The following is a 25553-nucleotide window of genomic DNA, read 5'->3' as shown; positions in this document are numbered from 1 at the left end:
TGTATATTTAGGCACTGTACCGTGTATAAAGTTTTGCTGGATGTGCATTGAGCTCTGTCTGTGTTTCATGTTCGTCTCTGGTTTTAAATGTATATTGCCATGCTCAGTAGCACTCCTCTGTGACACTTATTCACTTATATATATATATATGTTGTGGCTATTTTGGGTGTTCAATATGAGCTTGTAGGTGTTCTATATGTCTTACAATTCTTGTTCAGCTGGTCTTAGCTGATTGGAGGGTGGCAACCTCCTACCTAATTTAAGCTCACCCCCTCCCACTTTTAAATGGTTAAAAGCTCACTCCATAGCATCTCCAACTCTCAGGGGAACTTGCCTGCTTGCAGTGTGATTGTGACAACTCTAATACAGAGTGCTTTTCATGGTAATGTACAGGTTAATAAAAGCTTCAATCAGACTTAGAACTTTGCAACTAATTTTGACAGATTTATTATAAATGATTCTTCCTGGCAATGCACAGGTTATTAAGAATTCATATTAGTGTAGGGACTCTTGAGATTTGGTCTGCCGTGCAGTGGCTCAGGGGCTTACAACAATTTGGCCAAAATGTTAAACTAAAAGACCATTTTATTTAATAGATATCAATACATGTATATTTAGGCACTGTACCGTGTATAAAGTTTTGCTGGATGTGCATTGAGCTCTGTCTGTGTTTCATGTTCGTCTCTGGTTTTAAATGTATATTGCCATGCTCAGTAGCACTCCTCTGTGATACTTATACGCTTATATATATATGTTGTGGCTATTTTGGGGGTTCAATATGAGCTTGTGGGTGTTCTATATGTCTTAAAAAATAACTTGAATAAAAAATGATGAATGATGAACTATTAATGCAAAAAACACTGAAAAATATGAGTATCAAAATATAAAATGATTGGGTGAAATGTAATAACAAAAAAATGAAAATGTTATGAATATAAAAAATAAAAAATGAAAAATAAAAAAACTGTGTACAAAACAAACTTAAAAAATATATGTGTTTTCCACAAAAAAATTTGATGATTTTGTATGGAGATTACAACGTTTGGACTGCTTCTTCTTTGGGGTCAGCAAGCTCCCAGCAAATTCTATTGGAGAAACAAGAGAAAAAGCGCCCGATCCATGTGTAAAATCAAGTAACAAAATTTTAATAAAAAATCACAAGACAAATGCACACATTGACAAATTGTTAAAATTCACGTTAAGGTATCTTTACACACAGACTCCAGGTAGAGATCAGCTGAGAGGGATGGGGCAGACCTTTATGTATACCTACTGAAAGCCAGTTGCCTTTAGACCTGCTGCTGGAACACTCAAACACAGCAGAAATGACAGCAGACAGAGTCACAGTAAAAGCAGGCACAGTGGGAGATGGTAACGGTCTCACCTCTTACAGCTGATCAACATGATGTGCCTGAGGCAATCTCAGTATACAGGAGTCCCTTAGTTAGCAGCGGAACACCACGCACACTATGTGCTTGCGAGATGACATCATAGTTCTACGCATTTCGTCGGTGCTTGCCGACTTCGTCAGGGAATAAAACGCCCTTAGTATTCAGGATATAAATACTGTGCTAGCTTAAATCTGATTGGACAAATCTTAAGTACATGATTTAAATAGACATCCATATAAACCAATTGGAAAAACACTGGGAGAAAACAATTAAGATAATAAATAATTGATTGTTACACATAACCAGGGCACATAGGGTAAATAAAAACATATAAAAACACATTATATCAATACATGATTAATAAATAAATAATCTAATAAGTAACACACAGAACCAGAAACAAAAACAAATTGGCAGTCTTTAAAACAGACTAAAATGCATTAATATGCATAAATGTTAAATACACAGATAAAAATGATACATCTTATTATATATGTGTAGCCCTGGTAAGAAATGGGGCTCTATGTCTGTCCTCCTCCTGGTATAAGGCTGCCAGGAGTTATCATGGGTTTCCCCCACCTCAAGCACTGCCCTGAGTGGTGGAGGTAGGTCACCTGACCCTGTGTGGAAGGCATAGACACAGGGGCGGTACCTGATGATGTCATGAAGGGCAGGGCTGTCCCTATTTAGTATGTCAGTTCCTGTTAGTGACAGGTCCGTTAGTGTTAGTCAGAGTGAGATGTGCATGAAGTGCACAGCTGGAGGAGGAGAACTAGCAGGCCCTGATTAGAGCTGCTGGAAATATAGTGAGCTATAGGTGGACCAATTCTTCTCACCCTGTTTAGGGGGTGAGGGAAGAGCTAGCCCCACTCTGGGTGTCCTTGGCCTGGGGTGGAGGCAGGGAGAAGAGACCATCCTGGAGGAGAGCAGTTTGTAGGAGAGAGATAAGCTGTACCTACCTGTTATCCTGCTGCTATATCTGCTCTACTGCACTGAATAAAGAGCTGCTGCTACTTTTAAGTAAAGACTGTGTGAGACTGGAATCTCTCGTCCCTGAGTGGGGACTCTTTGGAAGGCTTCCACCCTACGTTCCTGGGGCTTACCAGAGATGGAGGCATTGCACCATTAAATGAGACGGAGGCATTCACCCCAGTAACCTGATCCTGTCATCCCCATGCCATCGTGGGAGACTCAGGCCCTCCTTTTACCAACAGGTATGCACCACCCACAGACACGTAGCCAGACGCTAGTACAGCGTAGGGGGCCCGGTCTGCGATTGGCCCCGGGAAGAGGGGCTACATATGTTAAACATAATATGTACATAAATGTATGAACATGTTATAAAACCATAATTGAGCCAGAAATGCAAAAGCCCCTTTTAAACTTAAAGGGGATTAAAGGGAGAAAACCAAAAGCTTAGGGACTGGCCGAACCTGACATTAGACAATATTACTAATGTAAAGGTTCTCATTAAGGCCAAATGGAACCAGGCAGTTCAATTTAAAAATCCAATCTCAGGCACCACCCTGAGGAAGCTCCCACGAGGACCGAAACGTTGGTCATGTTTGTGCTATGTTTATTTTTGAATACAAGTTTTCTTACTTACCTTTGAGTGCTGTATTGTGTCTGCTCCTGCTGGAGTGGATTACTTTTCTCTTACAATTGGTATAGGACATGCACAGCAAACTGTTTATGGATTGGGAGTGCCGGCTGCCCCATTTGTACAACAAGTACTGAGATATTTATATATATATATATATATATATATATATATATATATATATATATATATATCTCAGTACTTGTTCTTTTACTTTATCGCTTGTACTGATGAGGGCAGCAGAATTGGGTTACACAAAACAACAGAAGAAAAAGTGTGTGTGTGCCGAGCAAGCGCATTTTAAGTGAAACTTAATTGTCTTTTGTCGCTGTTTTGGCACAGAAATTGTATTTGTGATAGTGATGATTTTAATTTAAAATCAAAACACAATTTCAGTGACAAAACGCAAAGAAGTTTGAATTTGAACGCACGTGCTCGGCACACACACGCTGTTTGAGATATTTGCACTTCTAAATTTATAATAACTGTGAATTCCTTGTGTGTTTTTTTGTCTATGAATATGTGTGTGTGACTCTGTGTCTCTGTGTTTGGGTGTGTCTGTGTGTATGTTTTCTCTGTGTGTGTGTTTTGTCTCTGGCTCTATGTGTATGTGTGTGTGTGTGTGTGTGGTCTCTGTGTCCCAAGTGTTGGTGCTGCTGTCCCAAGTGTTGGTGCTGGAGCACCGGAGGCCTCTGTGCATGCATGCCAGACAAAGGACCTTTCTAAGCATACGCCGAGTTCCGCTGTCATTATGTCACCTCCATCACTCATTTTCGTTACAACAAATGACATTTTCCCTATCAAAAATCTGTAGGTGCCACAAAGAAGTTTCACTTCAATATTGCAGACTGTGAATGACATATAGGTAGATCGCTGGATGAATGGTATTGGGAAGGTATATATGATAGGATAGCCATAGCTTCCAGATGCTCAGGGAAACAAACTTCAAAATAATGCACTGATGGTACTACACTCCTGCCTGCCTACACTCCTCATCAACTTATCCACTATGCTGGCGCAACTGTGGCCATATAGGAACATTTAACCATACCTGTTCATCTTGTCCCAAGATTATTCTATTCCGGAGAAAGTTTTGCAGACTAATAAAAAGAGTCTTGGGAATGGAGTTGCCATGAAACATAGAAACAGTGTTAATTCTATGGCCAGTGAAGGACATGGAGAGGAAAGTGGACCTCTTGGCAACACAAATCCTGTCAGCCGCCAAAACAGCAATCACGAGACACTGGAAACAGATCGATCGCCTACCTCTAACACCAGTTAAACACAAACTAAATTATATAATGACTATGGGGAAACTCTCCAGTCTAATCCATGACAGATACAATACTGTAGATTGATGATAATCTGGAATCCATGGGTGACTTACCTGGTACAAAACCCAACCTAACTACTGTCTGTACCCCTATTGAATGACGCACGATCTGTACTGCTGTGAATTCAGTTGTAACTATGTATGTAATTTTGTATTCTCCCTGTGTGGAGTCTATATGGATGTCCCCCCCCTGCTTCGCACCCCCTTGTTTCTGTTTTCTGTACCCCCTTCCTCCTCCCTCCTCCTATAATTTGTAAAATCAATAAAATTAAAGTTGAAAAAAAAAGAGAGTTTTTCTATTTAATTGATGCCAGAGGATATTTGCACATCTTTTAGCATCAGTGTGCCAAAATATTTCCACTGGTTTTTTCAACATCAGTTTTTTTTTTTTTTTTTTAATTAAGCAGGTGTACTGTGAGATGGAGCATAAACTACTGTATAAAGCTACAGATTCATTAAAAACTTGAATTTCTCAGGTTGACGTCAGCTTGTATCATGGCTTTCAAGGCACCCTAAAAAATGCTGCGTGCAAAGAAAGCTTTGGTTATTTGCATTGGAACATTCATACAAAAGGTGCTTAAAGTCTATTAGCTTTTGCAATATTTAAGACTGATATCCCTTCCACAGAAGAGATCATTGAGATATTTTAATTGTGTTATTTTTTTTTCAAATTGGGAATCATACATTTATTACAACAATTGAATTTCATTGATACTATGTTAGAATATCATAATTATATCAACAAAAATCATGTATTTTAGTTTTATATCTGCATATTTTATTATGTTTGTCAATCGAAATGCCAACAAGAAATTAATATTTATTAGTTAATATCTTAGCGGTTATCTGAGATGAGCATTATCTGAAAAGGGTCAACATCTTGATTTCTCCACAGATTGAATACACTGCATTAGCATCGGCCCCTCCATTTAATCTGAATCTCCTGCCCACTTTTTCTGTAAATAATAAAAAAAAGGTGTTAGAATGATTGTCATTTTGTGCCTGCATCCTTTTAAAACACACCTACTTCAAAAATTTAAAATAAAGAAGTCATAGTATAAAAATGCACATCTCACTAAGCAAACAGTTTGTGCAAGGAGGGTCAAACTAACACCCTTCCAATAAGCAAGGATTGAAAGGTGATAGACTTTGCAAGAGCTGAGCTGCTGCACATGGAACCTGCAGAGGTACCGCTAGTGCGGGGTTCTATGGCAGTTGGCAGCAGAAAAGTGATTGTTGGAATTTGAATGTGGAGATTGTCAGTTGGTGGGAAAGGTCAGACAGAGCAAGAGAGCAGCAGCAGCAGCAGAGAGAGGAATAATAACAGTATTCAAATAAAAGTTGGATGATGATTAAAAAGGATAAATAACTAAAACTATCAAGAATGAACAATAAAAAAGACAAAGAGTCCTGTGCACAGAGGCAGAATTACATTATATGGACCGAGGCAGAGGATAGAAACAGCAGGATTGTCACCAACGCACAGTAATGATAATGGACACCTTGAGAATGTATTAAGATTGGAGCAATAAGTTATAGGGTTAAGTTATAAGTTTAAGTTGTACTGAATTTAATAGAAGTTTACTTATTACAATAAAATTAATAGCTTTGTTTTGTTAATATTTAAAATGTAACTTTCATTAAAAAGTAAAAATTAAATATATGTACTGGGGGTACAGAACACCAACCTGATGGTATTCATATTACATGCCCCCCATTGCCCCCTTACATAAATAATGTTTATTTATGGCCTTAAAAGCATTCAATATATCTGAAATGCTTGTAAGTTCCTGCAATTTTGGAATTTCTCTGCTAGTTGTAAAATGAACAACTAAATGTGTGAAGAACCATGATTTTTCAAAAAATATATCCTATGTTTTATAATAAATGTTTAAATACAATCAGTGGGCTAATGTTCCTTTTTGCTTGGATCAACTCATATTTGCTTCTGGAAGCTATTGTTGCTTTAAATGATGAAACGTTGTAAATATTGTGTATAGGAGAGTGATAACTGACCGAGCGCATAATGAATACCTTACTTATATCTATGGTGCTATTCTTTATTATTGCAGGGAATGCTTTGGCTCAGTATTAGAAAGTTGCAGGAGAGCTTACACTTTAGTAATCTAATATTTTTATAATATAATATAATATAATTTGTGGCTTTAAAAGCATTCAATATATCTGAAATGTTTGTAAGTTCATTCAATTTTGGTAATTCTCTGCTAGTTGTAAAATGAACAACTAAATGTGTGATAATTCATATTTGCTTCTGGAAGCTATTGTTGCTTTAAAATTATGAAACATTGTAAGTACTCTTTGTGTATAGGAGTGATAACGGACTGAGCGCATTATCAATATCTTACTTATATCTATGGTGCTATTCTTTATTATTGCAGTGAATGCTTTGGCTCAGTATTAGAAAGTTGCAGGAGAGCTTACATTTTAGTAATCTAATATTTTTATTGGGCCCCTCACATCTGCAAAATATTTCAGTAGGACGATTGGAATGTAAAACTCAGGTGATATGGATAGGACAGAGCTGGGAAACTGGTAAAACCAAGGTTTAGATGAGTAATATATTTTGTAAGATGAGACAATGTGGAGGCAGAAACTAATTATTTTAGAACAGGACAAACTATTTTGTTAGAGAGAGAAGAAAAATTAAACTGTAGTGAACTATTGAAATTATAATATTGATTAGGAGGTGTTTCCCAAATACATGATGAGAATCCTATAGTAATGAATATTTTGATTGCGTTCACATGTTACTTTGTAACCAGTTTTTCCATCCTGCGGTTTCCCTGCTTATAAGGGACAATAAATTCTATACTGAGGAATTAATTATTTATTGTCGAGCCTTTACAAATATAACATTGTACTGACTCCTAACTCCTTCCACAAACTCCTACTTAACTGGGTGTGTCAGCGTCAAAATTTGCAATTGATTTATCATTGCGAGAGATTAATAAAAAAGACTTAACTAAGAGCCAACACTCTTTATAATTGATTAGGTTTCCAGACCACAGTCTCAGTTAATTTTGCCTCTTGTTTCACATTTTGTAAAGACATTTGTGCTTATTTCTCCAGCAAAAATAAAATCGGATCATTTTGACGATATTTTACCCGGTAGACTGTTATCAGAGTAAATAGATTAAAGGGTGAAGAGATAGTTTAGCAAAGTCGTGCACAAAGCCATTTACATTTTTGGTTTCTGGGCTGTTTCAGTTATTTCCTTACTTAATAGAAAATAAGAGGACTTGGGTAGTTTTTCAGTTTTTTTCTTTAAACAAGCTGCCAAAGGTGCCTTTTTGGATAATTATAGAATATGGTCCTAACCCGTAATTGTTTACCTGTTTTATATTGGTAGCACTAATTTTAAAGCATGTTAGCATATAGTATTTTCCTTTCATTTTTTAAATGTGCATACTTGCTTAGTGTTAAGTAATTCTGCTGCTCTAAGGTACAGTTTAGTGTAACTTCATATAAAGTAGTATTATTGTTTGTTTATTAATAAAGTACATGAGAATGGCATCTAAAGTTACCTAAACTACTATTTTAACAATACACTCCTCCTAAAATACTACCCAAAAAGGTGCATTAAAAATATACGTGAAGCACTTATATTAGCTGAATATTTTAGTTCAAGTGTATCCTAGCAATTGTAAAGTAAATCATTAAGGATTTTGAATCTCATGGCTCTGAAGAGTATACTGTACTTGTAAAGGTACACAATTTAAAATTGGATTCATGGCAATGAAAATGATACAACCTAATATATGACTGAAGAATGGTAGATTTCAGGAATAAAAAAAAGCTTAGCTGTACCTCATGAAATGACAGAGCACGCATTTATTTGAATATGTTTGTCCATCTGTGCCACAAACAGGAAATAAAGTTCTTGGGCATCCTGGCCTTTTATTATCAGAATTGCAGTTTGGCTGGGGTAAAACAGATTTAAAATATTGAAATTATTGAAAGATTTTCAAAATTCAGACATTCATAAAAAATGAAAAATAATAACACACATTTCTCTCTTACTTACAGTACATAAATGAAACAAAAAAAGCAAATATTTCTCATTTACTATTTATAGTTTATTATCACGCCCATTATAATCTGCTAATTTAATTTAACATGGCAAGTACAACCCTATGGGCTGTCCTAGAGTACGGTCACCTCTCCCAGTAATGATTGGTCTGTATCGAGCGAACCCTTGAGCTCTGATTTGAGACACAATGACTATCTTTCTTGGCACCCAGACTTTCACATTTCTGGATGGAGGCCGGGTATCTATGTGATGGAAAGATTGTGGAGACATCTGGGGTAAGATAGTTCTGACAGCACCTAGTAAGCTATGAAATCCTGTGACCCATGTCTTGGTAAATTGTAACCATGTCTAGCATCTTTGTTGCTCCCTGTTGGCTTCTACTGAATTAAAAATTGTTTATTTAACCCTCTTGTTCTGTCTAGTGTTTGTGATCCCGGTGTAAATAGTCTGGTCTCCCATATCAAAAGTCAATAATCCATACGTAAAACGTAGCCTTTACTCATAGTAAACATCTATGATGTCACAAAACCTGAAGGGAGAATGATTGTATTCCCTTCTCTTCAACTGGAGCAAAAAAACTTTCATACAGACACTGGATCCTAATGCAGAGGGGCAAGTGATGCATATTCAATGGTGCATTAGACACCTTGCATCTGGCTTCATCTATGATATGAATCAATGATTTTAGCATAAATTGTACTATAAAGGTTGGATACCTAATTAGAATGAACTAATAAAGCCACGCACTAAACTAGATTAATATGTTACTCTATTTACTTCTAGCTTGGCAATACTAATAAGCATTTGAGCATTAATTTAGTCTGTAGTTAAATGTACTAATGAAGAGTAGAGTAATATGTAAATTATTATAAAATATTCCTGCTTAGTTGTTTTTTGTGGCAGTTCTATCACTGATACTGTAGGTAAATACCAGCAAGCAATCTGGGTACTTTAAAAATCAATTTGAACGAATTCAGTAAAAAACAGCCATATTACTGTACCTATGTTTTGGTCTTAGAATCAGACCTGATTCATTTATTTATACATTTTTTTAACAGGAAGTAATACATTGAAAGTTTCTTCTCATTTTCATGTATGTACTGGGAACAGAGTTATGATAACAATACATGGATACATTAAATGACCAGAGATTATAGCCAATATACAGATATTGCATGGAGAGTTAAATTTGTAAAATTGGGTACATGGGATAAAATGGCTTGTTAGTTTAAGATTGAAATCGAACAGCATCATTAAACAACAGAAAACGGCTCACACCCTTTAGCTGCACCAAAGGCTGTCCGCCTTTGGGGCAACTCAGATTCAGACTGAAGAAGTCTGAGTGCAGCTTTGGTTTCAGATTCCTTTGTGCTCCTGAAGGTCTGATTCTAGGACAGAAATGTCAGTAGTATGGCTGTTTTTTTACTGAATTCATTAACATTGATTTTTAAAGTGCCCAGATTGCTAACTAATATTTACATGTGTATCTATGTTGAGTTGTGAGAGACTTTCGAATTTTGTGCTCGAGGCACTCTTATAGTTTAATAGATTTTCACTTTTTTATGTTTTATATTTTGTGTTGCAGATCTTACTCCATTGTGGGGCTTAAAAGAGACTTACACCAATTGCAGTGAAGCTTAACACAACATTGATTCCGCTTACACCACTGAGGTCCTAGTTAAATAGTACCAGCTAGCATACTAAGAAAAAAGTGTCCATGGGGGTCCCTGTCGGCCTCCGGTATCAATCCTGTGCAATAAAAATAATATTACAGTCAGTTTCATTACCTTAGCGGCTTACCGCTAAGGTAATGAAAGGGTCAAATAGCAGGCACTGAATAGTTGTTGGTACAGGGGGTTGTGAAACTTGTAGTTGCCCCAGAGTGTGTGTTTAGGCCATGCGAGCATATGGCAGTAGAAGTTAACCCCGGTCACAACCGCTAAGGTAAGGAAGAGGTTAAACCCTCGCACTACCCTCCCACAATGCCTAAAAACTAGGGGCAACTAAAAGCTTCACCCAGCCCTTTATATGTTTGGGCAAAGGATTTGGAAGACATCCTGATTTTCTCAAAAATCAGCACAGGAACATTCAGGCCATGTGATGCAGGTCCCTAAACGATTACGGGAGAATCCTTTATTTGCTAAGATGGAGAAATGCCAATTCCACCAGTCCAGTACCTCATTTTTGGGATATATAATTTTGGCTAATGGATTAGCCATGGATCCCGCCCAAATCAAAGCCATTCTGGAGTGGCCATGTCCCACCAGTCTGAAAGAAGTTCAGCGGTTTCTTGGATTTGCGATTTAACTTTATTATTACACACAACTACAAACCTGCATTCAGGACACGACTTCGCAGCTCCAGGTCGGTGATTCTATACCCCACCTTGGTCTTGCGGTTCCGTACAGTTTGTGGTGAACACCCATTATAATTTGTAATTAAGTGATATTTTAATTAACATATCGTATCCATCCACAATGCAACAAAGATTAAACATAACTCTGACCTAAATCTTTATTTGTTGTTATAAAACAATGGTTTGTAGTTTTTTTGTTACTCAGTTTTTTGTTTATGTTATTATCATTGAATTAGGTTATTTTATAGACTAATGTGTTTCAAATTTAAAACAAACAGCTATTGTTGTGGTGAAAACGTACAACATATTAAAAGAGCAATCCAAACACCTTTTTATCATTTTTACCCAGGATAGAAGCATGGTGTCTCCAGAGCTGAACCCCATTAATTTCTGCTAGTAGCCGAGAAGAGCAGCTACTGGCACCTACAGTACTACGGTGAGACCTGCTTTAAACCTGGGTTAAAAAGAAAGAAGAAAAAGCATGGATTGCCGCTTTAATTATTAGTGCAACCAACTAAAACAAATAATCTATAAATGCTATTAAAAAGTTAATTAAATTAATTTAAACATCAATAGAATGAGAAACATATCTGCAGACTGTCGTTGCAGCACATAAACTGTATGTAAGTTAAAAACAACATGAGAGTTTAAAAGCATCCAAAAAAACGGAGCCGTAGACGTCCGGGGCTACAGCATGGTTCTATTTTAAAAAGTCTTTAATTAAAAATTGACAACATGGCACAGACAGAATAAAATATCTACTCTTATTTTTTCACGCTAAGTACTGTATAGCGCTTTGTCAGAGAGTATATTATTCCATTGTCAGTGTCCAATTTTGTAGTCTTTTCCCCGAACCGGAAGTGACTGATCGGCAAAAAGCAGCATGCGGATTGGATGGCCAGAATTGTAAACAAATGTCTAAAGACTCGGGTAATATACGTCCTACGGGTAGGGGGAATGGACACACTCCTCGTCTATATACAATGAGAGGGACATACTGTAATGCCGACGAGTATTCTAAAACCAATCTGGGGCAATCACCAACAAGACCCAGGAACATACAGGGTACATGCTGAAAACATGCTGGGTACATGCTGCAACATTTCTGCAGAAAGACTAATGGCCCATCGGATTAACAGCGGTAGTCCCTGGCAAACCCATTCAAACTGAATGGAACTGCCAGGGACCCCTGCTGTGTTTATCCAATGGGCCATTAGTCTCTGCTGGAATGTCACTGAAATGTTTGCAGCATGTATGCAGCATGTACATGGATCTTGTTGGTTATAGCCCCAGATTTTCCAAGGCAAGTGTTAGAATACTCGTCGGTGCACCTGTATATAACAATTAATGCTATGTAGAGATCCAAATAAGAAAATTATAAACCGGATCAACACAAACAATAAAAGAATTAAAACAATAGAATATGCTTAATGGAGGTACTAATGTGAACCAGATGCAAGTATATCTCATTATATGAACAACCAGAAGGAGATATGAAATACAAACAAACCACATATAATGTATATAATATTCTAACCAGAATAATGAATCCTAAAATAATAATTATCTAAAGTATATAAAGGAAATATGATTATATAAAGTGCATCATACAGTACATATATAATAAAGAAAGTGTATATTGTGTACATCTAATAATCTAACATACTAAAACCATAATAAATATACTTATTTAATCAGGTGATAGATATTACAATCTAATGAAGACTATATAATTAATCCATTAAAGCATGAAATATATGTAGAAGTAATCAAGTTACCAAGAAAATAACTGTACTTGAAACAAGAGATTAATTAATGTAACAGCAGAATAAGATGGTCACTGCTACAGGAAAACACATGATACTAATGAAAAAGACATGGCACTGATAAACAAAGACCACCAATGTACAAGTGGGAAAACATATACATAAACAGGTCCAAAGTTGATGATCCAAAGACACATAATATATGATGCATGTTTAAACTAGGAAATGTTTTAACTCCCAATCGGTATTCCAGGTGAAAGTGACCCGAGGGTATAAATTCAATATATTTCCCTACGATTAAGGGCAGCTTCTCTGTCCCCCCCCTCTGACATTTTTTTAAATGTGTTCTTAAGCACTGAAAGTGAAAGTACTGATTGATCCTAGGGTACATGTGGAGAAATGTCTAGAGACCGGAAACCTCTGATCTCTAATCCTAATCGTCCTGAGATGTTCAGTAATTCAGACCTTTAAAGGTCTGATTGTTCTACCTATATATGTGCTTCCACAAGCACATCTCAGAATGTAAATTACATAATTCATGGTACAGGTCATAAAACGTTTTAATTTTTTGAACATAGTCAGTGTATTTGCATTTGATTGATCTAAGTGGAGTGGCATATTTGCAGTTATTGCAATTCCCACATTTGTGGAAGCCTTTTCGTAGATTCAGACTCCGCTTGGTATTATCAGATGATCTAAAAAGGCTACGAGAGAGATGATAGCCAATGGTATTGGCTTATTTATAAACAAATTTGGGATCAGAATGAATAAATCTTCCTAGGTCTTTATCAGCCTTCCAATGTTTTCTACAATAGCTCTTACTTGATTAGCTTGTTTGCTTTATGTAGTGATGAATAATGGGACATCCTCCTGGGGATTACAGTGTTCTCTGTATTTTGTTTTTTGCCACTGTCTATCTTTATTGTTAACTTTTTTCAATAAATCTGATCGGTTTGCCTCCAAAGCCTGCATAAATGCTGAATGTATATCTTGATCACAGTAACCTCTATCTTTAAATCGTGTATTCAACACCTCAGATTGTTTAACGAACGGCTCATCATTAGAGCATATTCGTCACAATCTGAGGTATTGTCCTGTCGGAATGCAACTTAGTAATGACTTTGGATGGCTCTGTTTGCTCTTAGCAGAGAATTGCGGACATTTGGTTTCCGAAAAATATCTGACTGTATTGTACAATTGATGTCAATGTATAAATTTTAATCTAAATAACCAATATGATAAGTATGATATAAAGAAGTACATTTCAAATTATAAATATTCAGATTCAATTAGTCAAAAAAACATAATAATGTTTCAGGTAATCCCTCCCAAATCAAGAATAAGTCATCGATGTAGCGAGGATAAAAAAAAGCTGTGTGTGCTGTGCACGCGCATAGTAAGTGAAACTTCTTTGACTTTTGTCACAGAAATTGTATTTGTATTGGTGATGTTTTAATTAAAAATCAAAATACAATTTCATTGACAAGACGCAAATAAATTTGACTTAGAACATGCGTACACATCCCTTGTATTTGCACTAAGCGTGAATTCCTCGTGTGTGTGTGTGTGTGTGCGTGACTGTGTGACTGTGCGTGTGACTGTGCGTGTGACTGTGTGACTGTGCGCGTGACAGTGCGTGTGCGCGTGACAGTGCACGGTGCACGTGACAGTGCGACTGACTGTGTGCGCGACTGACTGTGTGCGCGACTGACTGTGTGTGTGTGCGACTGACTGTGTGTGTGTGCGTGTGACTGTGACTGTGTGTGCGTGTGACTGTGCGTGACCATGTGCGTGTGCGTGTGCGTGTGACCGTGTGCGTGCGTGTGAGCCTTTGACGTATGCGCAGCCCCCCTGCACCTCACACATCCCCCTAACCTATTCACAGTCAGTGTGTGTATGTGTCAGTCAGTGTGTGTGTGTGTGTGTGTGTCAGTCAGTGTGTGTGTATGTGTCAGTGTGTGTGCATGTGTGTCAGTCAGTGTGTGTGTATGTGTGTCAGTCAGTGTGTGTGTGCTCGGGGGGGGGGGTGTGGGGGGTGATTAGGAGCGGCGCCGGCGGCTATCGCCGCCGCCGCCGCATCTGATTTGTGGAGCGGGTGTGATGTCAGTGTTGGGGTCGGGCTGAGCCAGAACACAGCCCGGCCTCAACTGCCAGCACTGACGTCACATCCGTTTCATTTCTGTCTCCACAATTCTTTTTTGCACCATCACGAATGAGGTGCCACTAAGGAAGTTTCACTTCAAAAATAATGTGTTTACGGAAAGGATTGGTGTCACCGAAGATGTGAATAGATTCCCAGTAACCCTTAAAGAGATTAGCATAGGAAGGTGCAAAAGACGTGCCCATGGCAGTGCCTTGTTTCTGTATATAATAATGTGTGTCAAACAGGAAATAATTGTGCTGAAGTAGAAATATGAGTGAATCTAATATAAAAGTGATTTGTGGAATGTACAAGTTAGATTAACTCAAAAAGTGAGTGATACAGTAGCTTTAATACCTGTAACGCATAGGTCACCACAAACGAAGCGCGACCGCGGTGCTGAGGTAGGGAATTGGTTAACACCGACCCACAGCCACCTGGTCGCACCTAGGATGTAGAGTAGTCGTTCAAGCCACGTCAGGATTATAGATACGAGAATAGTCAAAGTACTTGCCAGGTTCAGGAGCGGAGAGTTGCAGATCGTCAGAGTGCATATCCAAGTTCGGGATTGGAGAGTAGTGGATTGTCGTGGTATGTAGCCAGGTTCAGGATTGGAGAATATTGGATCGTTGGAGTATTTAGCCAAGGTCAGGACTGGAGACAGGAGAATGGTCGTTCAAAACCGGATCAGGAGAGGAGAAGTGCGGAATCCAGGAGACAAGCCGGGTCAGGCAACAAAAGGTTAATCAGCAAGACAAGGCAAGGTCTGGAGCTAGAATGCAGCAAGGCACGGCATCACACTAGACTATGCTCAGCAAAAACTGAAAGCAGACTGAAGGTATATTTAGTCAGGACCTCCAATAGCCAGCCAGGCTGTAACCAGGGAGTATGCACCGATAGGCTGCTGGTGTACACAGGTGTGCCCTATGATGCAGCCTAATCGGGGATGGGGGTGGAATTGCTCACACGCCATCCCTCGCGCGTCACCAAGGTCATGGGTGGAGCTTGGAGCTCGTGTCACTCCCACGCCGGTTCTGCAAGACCTTGGGACAAGAGGGGGCAGGATCAATGACGCGCCGACCCACACGTCTCACGAAGATCAGGGGGTGGAGTCGAGAACGCACGTCACTCCCATGCCAGTCCTGTCTATCACCAGAGCGGGGACGGGGCTTGGATCACGCGTTAGCTGGGAGGTTGGCCGAACGCACTTGAAGTGCGTCAGAGCGGGAGGCGGAGTCCGAATCCGCAGGCAGGGGATCAGGCCGAGCAAGGTCTAAACGCGCGCACATACTGGGACCACGAGACCGCGCATCCTGAGTGTCCGTCATGGAAGGCTTGTGGGGTGAGGAGACGGTCTGCGATCACCAGGATGGCAAATCCTCACAATAATGAACAGATGACTAATAATGATGAATAAAGAAGTAACATCTAGTGTGATTCAAGTGTATGTGTGTGACCAAGAAATATCTTTAATAATTGATAACAACTGTGAAGAGTTTCTTTGGTAGGGAGGAAGAGCTCTGACTAACGGCTGAAGATGTTTTTTCATTCATAAAGGGTATTGCCTTCTTCTTTTGTGAAGTTATCACGTCCTATACTAGAGAACATATAACCCCCAGCCAAAGACTGGAGGTCACGTTCCACAAATTTCTCAAATGTTTCGAGATGGGGCCGCTTAGTTGGGACATACTATCGATTTGTTTCTAAACCCAGAGGATTTACTGTTTGTGAGAAAAAGTGAAAGAACAGTAGGCGCAGGATTCTCTACATGAATATCATCATGTTCGGCTAATAAATCATTGAGGTCCTGCATGACACTAAGGGCGTCATGCACTAAGCTCCATTAAGTCACTTTTAGAGCACAAAGTGCTCTTAGAACGTGATGTTGCGCTGAACCCGATGCACTAAGCCACGCAAACAGGCACTTTGCGCTCTAAAACTGACTTTTTTTCAGGAATTTTTTCCAACTTTGCTCGTTTGTTACCCTGTTTGCGTTAAATTCTGCCCTTAAGCGGTATGCACTAAGCAACGCAACCTTAGCGTTCGTGAAAGTTGGGTTGATCAGAACACGTCAGCTCAAGGTAGATGCAAAAAAAGCTGGACTTAGAAAAAATGATTGCTTTACATTTTTGCATGCGCAAAACCCATACAACAGGCCGGCGGGTGTCCCCGGCTGACCCCGCGGGGGTCCCCTAGGGAGCCCGGGGGTCACGTGGGTGTCCCCGGTTGACCCCGCGGTGGTCCGGGCGTCCCTGGCTCACCGTGCGGGGGTCCCCGCGGGAGTCCGGGGGTCCCTGCGGCCGTACCGGGGTCCCCAGGGTTCCCAGGGTACCCACGGGCCTGCGGTACCAATATTGCGCGTCCAAAAATAATAAACAATATTTATAACTAAATACACCCCCCTAACACATACAATACAGTAATGGGCAAAATTACTATTATCCACATATGGATAATAATGCATTTGTCCATTTTAAATACATATAACTTTCAATAAATACAGTAAAACCATATTACACTTACCTTTTACAGGGACCCACGATGAAGGCCGTCTTCATCCTCATCTTCATCCGGCCCATGCCCCCTCCGATGCTGCAAAACATACACAAGAAATTTTTTTTCCAATGTAATGTCCCCTAACCCCTTAATCACCATAGAGGTTTTTAACCGCTACATCATTAAGGGGTTAACCCACCCTCACCCACCACTCAGGAGGCCTACATACCCTCCCCCACTACCCCCCCCCCCACCCCGTGAGGCCTAACCACCCTCACCCACTACCCAGCCGGGAGGCCTACACACATACCCTTTGGGCAAATACCCCCTCCCCCAACCCCAGAACCCACAATAAAAACAATACACAGCCCACAATAAACATCATTATATTTATTAAATAAATAACCCTCCCCCTGTGTCCCCCCATAAATACATGATTTATTCTTTTACATACAGGGTTCATACTCCAGACCCACGGGAGTCCCCGGTGGGCCTGATGGGTCACCTCGTAGACCTACAGGTTACCAGCATCATGTTTCACACAGGGTCTGGAGGCCTGTTGGTGGGTCCCGCCAGGCCCCATGGTCTACCAGGTGGTCTCCGCGGGTCACTATGGGCCACAATGGGGTCCCCATGGCAGGCCCGCGGATGTCTGGGGGCCCCCGGGTCAGACCCACATGTTTCTGAGGGGCCTCGGGTGGTTCCCATGGGGGTCTGGGGACCCACGGGTGGTTCCTATGGGTTCTTCCCGCAGGTGTCCCCCGTGGACCCGGCAGCCTGGTACCTGTGAGAAGCCCGAGGATACCACAGGTAGTCTCCAGAGTTCCCCCACATACCAAAAGGAACAAACCCTGCATGTAAAAAAAATAAACCGGACCTATACATTAAATACATCAATTCCCCCCCTCCCCCAACACATACAGTACAATAAAGTGCAAAATAACTATTATCCAGATATGGATAATAGATTATTTGCCCATTATGAAACACATAAAACATGCATAAATCAAAACATGAATTATTAATCCTAAAATCACCACATTGCAGGTTACAATAAATCCAGCAGCAATTGTAAATATAAAACAACAAACCAACAGCTACACAAATGTATATGAAATGTCACACAATTGCATTGAGTGTGTACATGATGCAATTAATCTGTGCATCATGTAACACTATGCAAAATATATGTAACAATAAAATACACTATGAACAATGTCCTCTAACCACCAATGCCATCATGAAAATCAAAACTAAGCAACATCAATACAATTACCATCAATCAATTAATTCATTTCCTAAACAAATTACAATACAATACAAATCAATTATACAATTCCCTATTCAATTCCTAAAGCCAAACCATTGCCAAAAGAATTCTAATTGAAAGTAACCACCATCATTCTAATCTAACTACCAGAAAGAAGCCATTAAAAATAACCTGTAACTAAATACAAATTACATTATTCACACCAATGTCAAAATAAAGCTGATAAATACATTAGCCATACATGAAAAGAACATAAACATTATCAAAACAATCAATTATTAGCCCTGTATGTCTATCCATATAGATAGATATACATAACATACAGGGGCAATAATAGAGCATAAAAAACAATGCATTTACATACATAAATCACACAGAATACACCCATTCAGTGTCCGTGAATGTATGTATAGCCATAAGTACATAATAGATACATTCACAGGCATTAAATGGGACTGAAAAAATAAAAGACATGAATCAAAAATCCAAAAAACCTGTAAAAGTAAAAATAATAAACTTTTCTTTTGTTTACTTACCATTAGATGCCCACTCACCATAAATCCAGGTGACCCGGAAGCACTGGAACCAATCCAAAGATAACCATAAAAAAATAAACCCTTACAATCCATAATGGTGTCGTCTTTCTTTTATTTGTAATCCTTCCCGTCAGTCTTGGGGTATTCTTTTCTTCTTTGGGGTCTTCTCCGTCTTCTTCCATCTTCTTCTGCCACGCCCTTCTTCTCTTCTTAGGAGGTTAGGTGTTCCCTCCTCGGCGTCTGGCTACAAAATGAGGCGACATAGGCTTTTATAGACCTATGACGTCACATTTTGGTCAAATGTTTCCCACGGTCCTGATTGGGCGGTGAAAAATATGTGAACCGTAAAAAAAAAGAAAAGAAAATTATGACGTCATTTAAAGGCAATGACGCCAGCCAATCAGAATGGCTGAGTTTCAATTGCCTTTAAGATGAAGTCATCAAAACAAATATGGCCGGCGACACATGGTACGGTAGCCAATCAGAGCGTGGGAACTCCATCCCAATTCTGATTGGCTGAAGCAAAGCCTCTGTCACATGGTCTACTTGAGCCAATCAGAGTTGGAATGGAGTTCCCACGCTCTGATTGGCTACCGTACCATGTGTCGCCGGCCATCTTTGTTTTGATGAAGTCATCTTAAAGGCAATTGAAACTCAGGCACTCTGATTGTCTGGCGTCATTGCCTTAATTGCATCATGTACACACTCACTGTGAGGTGACCCGTCAGGCCCACCGGGGAATCCCGTGGGCCTGGGGTATTAACCCTATATGTAAAAGAATAAATCATGTATTTATGGAGGGGCACAGGGTGGGTTATGTATTTAATAAATATAATGATGTTTATTGTGGGGCAGTGTATTGTTTTTATTGTGGGTACTGGGGGTGGGGGAAGGGGGTATTGGCCCAAGGGTATGTGGGTAGGCCTCCCGGCTGGGTAGTGGGTGAGGGTGGTTAGGCCTCACGGGGTGGGGGGGTAGTGGGGGAGGGTGGGTTAACCCCTTAATGACTGTAGCGGTTAATAACCGCTATGGTGATTAAGGGGTTAGGGGACATTACAGTGGATGTTTTTTTTCTTGTGTATGTTTTGCAGCATCGGAGGGGGCATGGGCAGGATGAAGATGAGGATGAAGACGACCTTCATCGTGGGTGCCTGTAAAAGGTCAGTGTAATATATTTTGACTGTATTTATTGTAATTTATATGTATTTAAAATGGGCAAATGCATTATTATCCGTATGTGGATAATAGTAATTTTGCCCATTACTGTAGTGTGTATGTGTTAGGGGGCGGGGAGGATGTGTGTTGTATATTGCTATGTTTATTGGGGGTAATTGTCCCCAATAAAAATGCTAATGTGCCTTAACCCCTTCATTGCCTTAGCGGATTGTCGCTAAGGTAATGAACTTGCATTAATGTAAATTTTAATAATAGTGTGCGGGAGCAGGGGTCCCCTGAGCTGAAGGCAATTGATTTCTGCCTCAGAGACCCCCTGCTTCCCGAGTTAGAGGCCCCCGTTTGGGGCATCGGTGCCAGTGTCGCCGCCATCTTTATAGAGCCCACGTCGTGTCTTGGACGCTAAAAAGATGGCAGTGACACTGGCACCCGATGCCCGCTACCTGGGCCTGTAACTCGGGAAGTAGGGGGTCTCAGAGGCAGAAATCAATGCGGTTCAGTTCAGGGGAACCCTTCTCCCGCACACTATTATTAAAATTTACATTAATGCATCTTCATTACCATAGCGGATAGAGCTACGGTAAGGAATTATTGTTTATTGTTATGTGTGTTTTAATACTAGTGTAGATGTGCAGGGGGTCTCCTGAGCTGAACCGCATTGGTTTCAGCCTCGGGGACCCCCTACTTCATGAGATACAGGCTCCTTTATGGGATGCCGGTATCCCCTGCAGAATTTAAATGTCCCGTTCACGTTACGCGGGAGCTTTAAAGTGCAGGGATACCGGCACCCCATAACGGGGCCTATATCTCCTTAAGTACGGGGTCCTCGGCCCTGAAACCAATGAGGTTCAGCTCAGGAGACCCCCTGCTCATGTACACTATAATTTAAATGTATTTATTTAGTGTACGATCGCCTGTAACAGCCTTGCATGGAGATGGCAAATCTCCATGCAAATGTTACATGCGGCTTTTTTTTCTATCAGCTAGCATACGTGAAGGTTAAGAACGCTAGCAGGAGGAAAAAAAGCAATATGTACGCTGTGGGTGTTTTGAGCTATTTTGAGCAGGTACGTTAAAAAATGAGTTCAAGGCCTTAGTGAATCGCGTCCCCGGCCTCACTTTTTAACGAACCTGCTTTTTTGGAACATCAGAACGCAAAACAATTGAGCTTAGTGCATAGCCCCCTATAGTCTTTAAAATCTAGCATATGCTCACCCATGGTGTCTGGTGGGAGATCCGGACTCTGAGGGTTCGAGTCTGCCACAGGAGACTCAATGAGTGGCCCCTTGGATCTAGACATGAAAAGTTTCTTTAGAGAAATTTTTCTGATGAATCTTTGTAGATCGATTACTGTGGAGAAAAGTTGAAAATTGTCATTAGGGGCAAAATTCTAACTTTTATATAACAACTCTATTTCCCCCACTTTTAGATCCACCACTGATATATTTATAACGTTATTAGTGTCAGTCTTTATGAATCCATCTTTCTTTTTTTATGAATTGTTTCTTTTGAGCGAGGGCCTAGTTCTTTTGAATAGTTTTTTTGAATCTTTAGATTCATAAGAAGTAGCTGATTCATATCGGTGCGGCAAGGATAATGTGGACCGTGTATCCTGACTTTCATATTTGATTGATGTATTTTCTGATCTTGCTCCCTAGAAAAAGAGACTGATAGTTGGCGACTTTCATTGTCTGATATATCAGACATGCTGGAGGCCTCCGAAAAAATTTTTTTTGTATGGACTTGTTTAGTCTTTAGACATTTGGTTACAATTCTGGCCATCCAATCCGCATGCGGCTTTGTGCCGATACGTCACTTCCGGTCCGGGGAAAAGACTACAAAAATGAACACTAGCAATGGGATAATATACTCTCCGAAGAAGCGCTATACTTAGCGTGAAACGCGTAAGAGTAGATTTTTTATTCTGTCTGTGCCATGTTGTAAATTTTTCATGAAAGACCTTTTTAAATAGAACCATGCTGTAGCCCCGGACGTCTACTTTTTGCACGGCTGTGCTCCGTTTTTTTCTTCTTTACTCGATCATCTGCTTCTCCATACAATGTGAGGCATGCCAACCGAGGAAAACAAGTGACTGAATGTGAGTTCTTTACTCCCTATCAATTACTGATACTCATGGGAATTCATTGTCATCGACACTACAGGGACCTTTATGCTCTAGGGAGGCAGTCCAAATAGGAAAGAACCAGAGGGGGCTGATATATCACCAGCCATCTGTACAATCAACCAGGACATTTACTCATACCTCCCCTACTCTGAGCAACACACCTGTGTTTATTAAGTGTCTCACTCATTCAATGTTGCTTTGATTATTTCTCTCTACAAGCAAGCTTATCAATATATAATATTTATGCCACTGGTAACCAATTTCTGGCAGCACCGTTTCATGGAACTTTGTTCTGTTGTTACATATTGTGATACTGATCAATGTTTTAAGCATAACTTGTACTCTACAGGGTACAGTATATCTATATAGAATCAACTAACAGAGACACAGACTAAACTAGATCAATATGTTGCTTTATTGACTTCTAGCTTGGCAATACTAGTAAGCATTTGAGCATTAATTTCGTCTGAGCTTAAAGCTGCAGTTCAGTCTATATCCTGCATGTGTGTTTTTTTTAATAAATCAGTTCTGTAGTAAGAAATAATACTTTTAGCATTTTCTGTTTTTAAAAAAACAACTTTGAAAGACCAATTTTCTTGTATTCTATTTTAACAAGCATTTGCTAAGGCACTGCCCCTTCATGGCCTGTCACAAACCCAGGCACACCCCTTTGTCAGCACTGCCCTCCCTCTCTCTAAACGTGCACTAGCATCTGGTCACATGATCTTCCTCATACAGTAGTACATTCAAGGAAGCTGGAGAAAAGGGATCAGCCATGCATAGCAGCTCGGATAGGCGATTTCAAACTTATTACAGTGTTTATTCCATTCATTGCACGTGTATATAATGTAAAATTGTAATAATTCCATTTATAGCAAACGTGTATATGTGAATATTATTTAGATGTATATGTATGTTACTGAAATGTGGAGTGAGTGTGTAGGTAAATACACACAATACACTTCCACTGCATATATATATATATATATATATATATATATATATATATACTGCTGCGGCACAGTTTATTCGAGCATTTGCCCGTTCTGTGCCGCAGCAGTAGCCTGGCGCGCGCCCGAGTGTGACGGGCGCGCGCCGAAGCAGCGGAAGAGCGCCCTCCGATCGGGGCGCTCTCCCTCCCGCTGCCGGGTCCGCTGGGTCCCCCGGAACCCCCTGCCGCCGTCCCGCAGATCGCGGGACACCAGGGCTCCCTCGGGGAGCCCTGGACGCGCGTGCAGGGGGCGCAGGCTCCCGAAGACGCGTGACCGCGCGTCTATGACGCGCGGCACGCCGAGGGGCGGCCACTAGCAAGCCGGGAAATCTCCCGGCTTGCGGATCTGGCCGCACTGCGATAAAGTGTGTCGCCAGTGTATATATATATATATATATATATATATTATATATTATATATGTATGTATATGTGAAGTTATGTGAGTAAAAAAGTGACAAAAACCCTCCATAGCAAGGCAAATAGCAAATGGAAATATTACTGTATGCTCATTTGTATGTATATATATATATTTATATACACACACACTTCAAATACGGATAGTGATTCACGTAAATGATATATATATTCACTTTCTGGGAGTATAAGAGTGACTGTCCTGTTGTTCCTTTTTTTGTATCCATCATTGAATGGTATGCACCCTCTCTTTACGTTTATTTTATACTAGCTGAGAGACCCGGCGTTGCCCGGGATGTAATGTTCCCGCTCCTCTCTCTCTCCTCACCCCTCCCCCTCTCTCTGTTTGTCCCCCATTCACATCAATCCAGTTCCCCCCCTCCCTCCTTTACAGCTTCATGCAGTGTGTGTGCGTCAGTCATTGTGTGTGCGTCAGTCAGTCAGTGTGTGTGCGCGCGCGTCAGTGAGTCTGACGCAGAAACACAAACACACACACAGACTGACTGACGCACACACACACACACACAGTCAGTGTGTGCGTGTGTGTGTGCCTCAGTCAGTCAGTGTGTGCGTGCGGCAGTCAGTCAGTCATTCAGTCAGTGTGTGGGTGTGGGGGTGTGCGCGCGCGCGTCAGTAAGTGTGTGTGTGTCAGTCAGTGTGTGTGTGTGTGTCAGTCAGTGTGTGTGTCAGTGTGTGTGTGTGTGTGTGTGTCAGTGTGTGTGTGTGTGTGTGTGTCAGTGTCAGTGTGTGTCAGTGTCAGTGTGTGTGTGTGTGTCAGTGTATGTGTGTGTGTGTGTACCATTCATTGTGTGTGTGCGCGCGCGCGTCAGTCTGTGTGTGTGCGCGCGTGGGTGTGGGGGGGTGCGCGCGTGTGTCAGTCAGTGTGTGTGTGTGTCAGTGTGTGTGTGTGTGTGTCAGTGTGTGTGTGTGTTTGTTTGTGTCAGTGTGTGTGTGTGTGTGTATCAGTGTGTGTGTGTGTGTGTGTGTGCAGCAGTCAGTGTGTGTGTGTGCAGCAGTCAGTGGGTGTGTGTGCAGCAGTCAGTGTGTGTGTGTGTGTGTGTGTGCGCGCGTCAGTCTGTGTATGTGTGCGTGTGGCTGTGAGGGGTTGTGTGCATGCGGCTGTGAGGGGTTGTGTGCGTGCGTCAGTATGTATGTGTGTGTGTCAGTCAGTGCGTCAATCAGTCAGTGTGTGTGTGTGTGTGTGTGTGCGTGCGTCAGTCAGTCAGTGTGTGCGTGCGTCAGTGTGTGTGTGTGCGTCAGTCAGGGTGTGTGCGTGCGTCAGTCAGGGTGTGTGCGTGCGTCAGTCAGGGTGTGTGCGTGCGTCAGTCAGGGTGTGTGCGTGCGGCTGTCAGTGTGTGTACGTGTGGCTGTCAGGGTTTGTGTGCGTGCGCCAGTCAGGGTTTGTGTGCGTGCGCCAGTCAGGGTTTGTGTGCGTGCGCCAGTCAGGGTGTGTGTGCGTGCGTCAGTCAGGGTGTGTGCGTGCGTCAGTCAGGGTGTGTGCGTGCGTCAGTCAGGGTGTGTGCGTGCGTCAGTCAGGGTGTGTGCGTGCGTCAGTCAGGGTGTGTGAGTGCGTCAGTCAGGGTGTGTGCGTGCGTCAGTCAAAGGGCAGGCGTGGGGGGGGTGAAGGGCAGGGGTAGGGGGGGTGAAGGGCAGGGGTAGGGGTGGGTGAAGGGTAGGGGTGGGTGAAGGTCAGGGTTAGGGGGGGTGAAGAGCAGGGGTAGTAGGGGGGGTGAAGGGCAGGGGTAGAGGGGGGTGAAGGGCAGGGGTGGTGAAGGGCAGGGGTAGGGGGGGTGAAGGGCAGGGGTAGGGTGGGGTGAAAGTGAGGCACAAATTGTTGGCAGGAGTAAAATGTCCCTACACACACACACACACACACACACACAACGGGAGTGAGAGGTGGTGGAGAGTGG

General features: G+C 41.2%; 1 protein-coding gene across 1 annotated transcript in view; it reads right to left on the bottom strand.

Annotated features, from left to right (window-relative positions):
• Positions 1-5144: 5144 nt before the first annotated feature.
• Positions 5145-25553, bottom strand: part of LOC142471738 (trypsin inhibitor ClTI-1-like) — a 28780-nt gene continuing 8371 nt past the window's right edge. The window contains exons 3-4 of the mRNA XM_075578277.1: positions 8153-8265; positions 5145-5280 (exon numbers count right to left, since the gene is read on the bottom strand). Of these exons, the coding sequence (XP_075434392.1) occupies positions 5235-5280; positions 8153-8265 (159 nt within the window). The 3' untranslated portion in view covers positions 5145-5234. The remainder of the gene's footprint in view (positions 5281-8152; positions 8266-25553) is intronic.

Source organism: Ascaphus truei, chromosome 1, assembly GCF_040206685.1.
Source record: "Ascaphus truei isolate aAscTru1 chromosome 1, aAscTru1.hap1, whole genome shotgun sequence".
Taxonomy (NCBI): Eukaryota; Metazoa; Chordata; class Amphibia; order Anura; family Ascaphidae; genus Ascaphus; species Ascaphus truei.
This window is presented reverse-complemented; position numbering and strand designations above follow the sequence as displayed.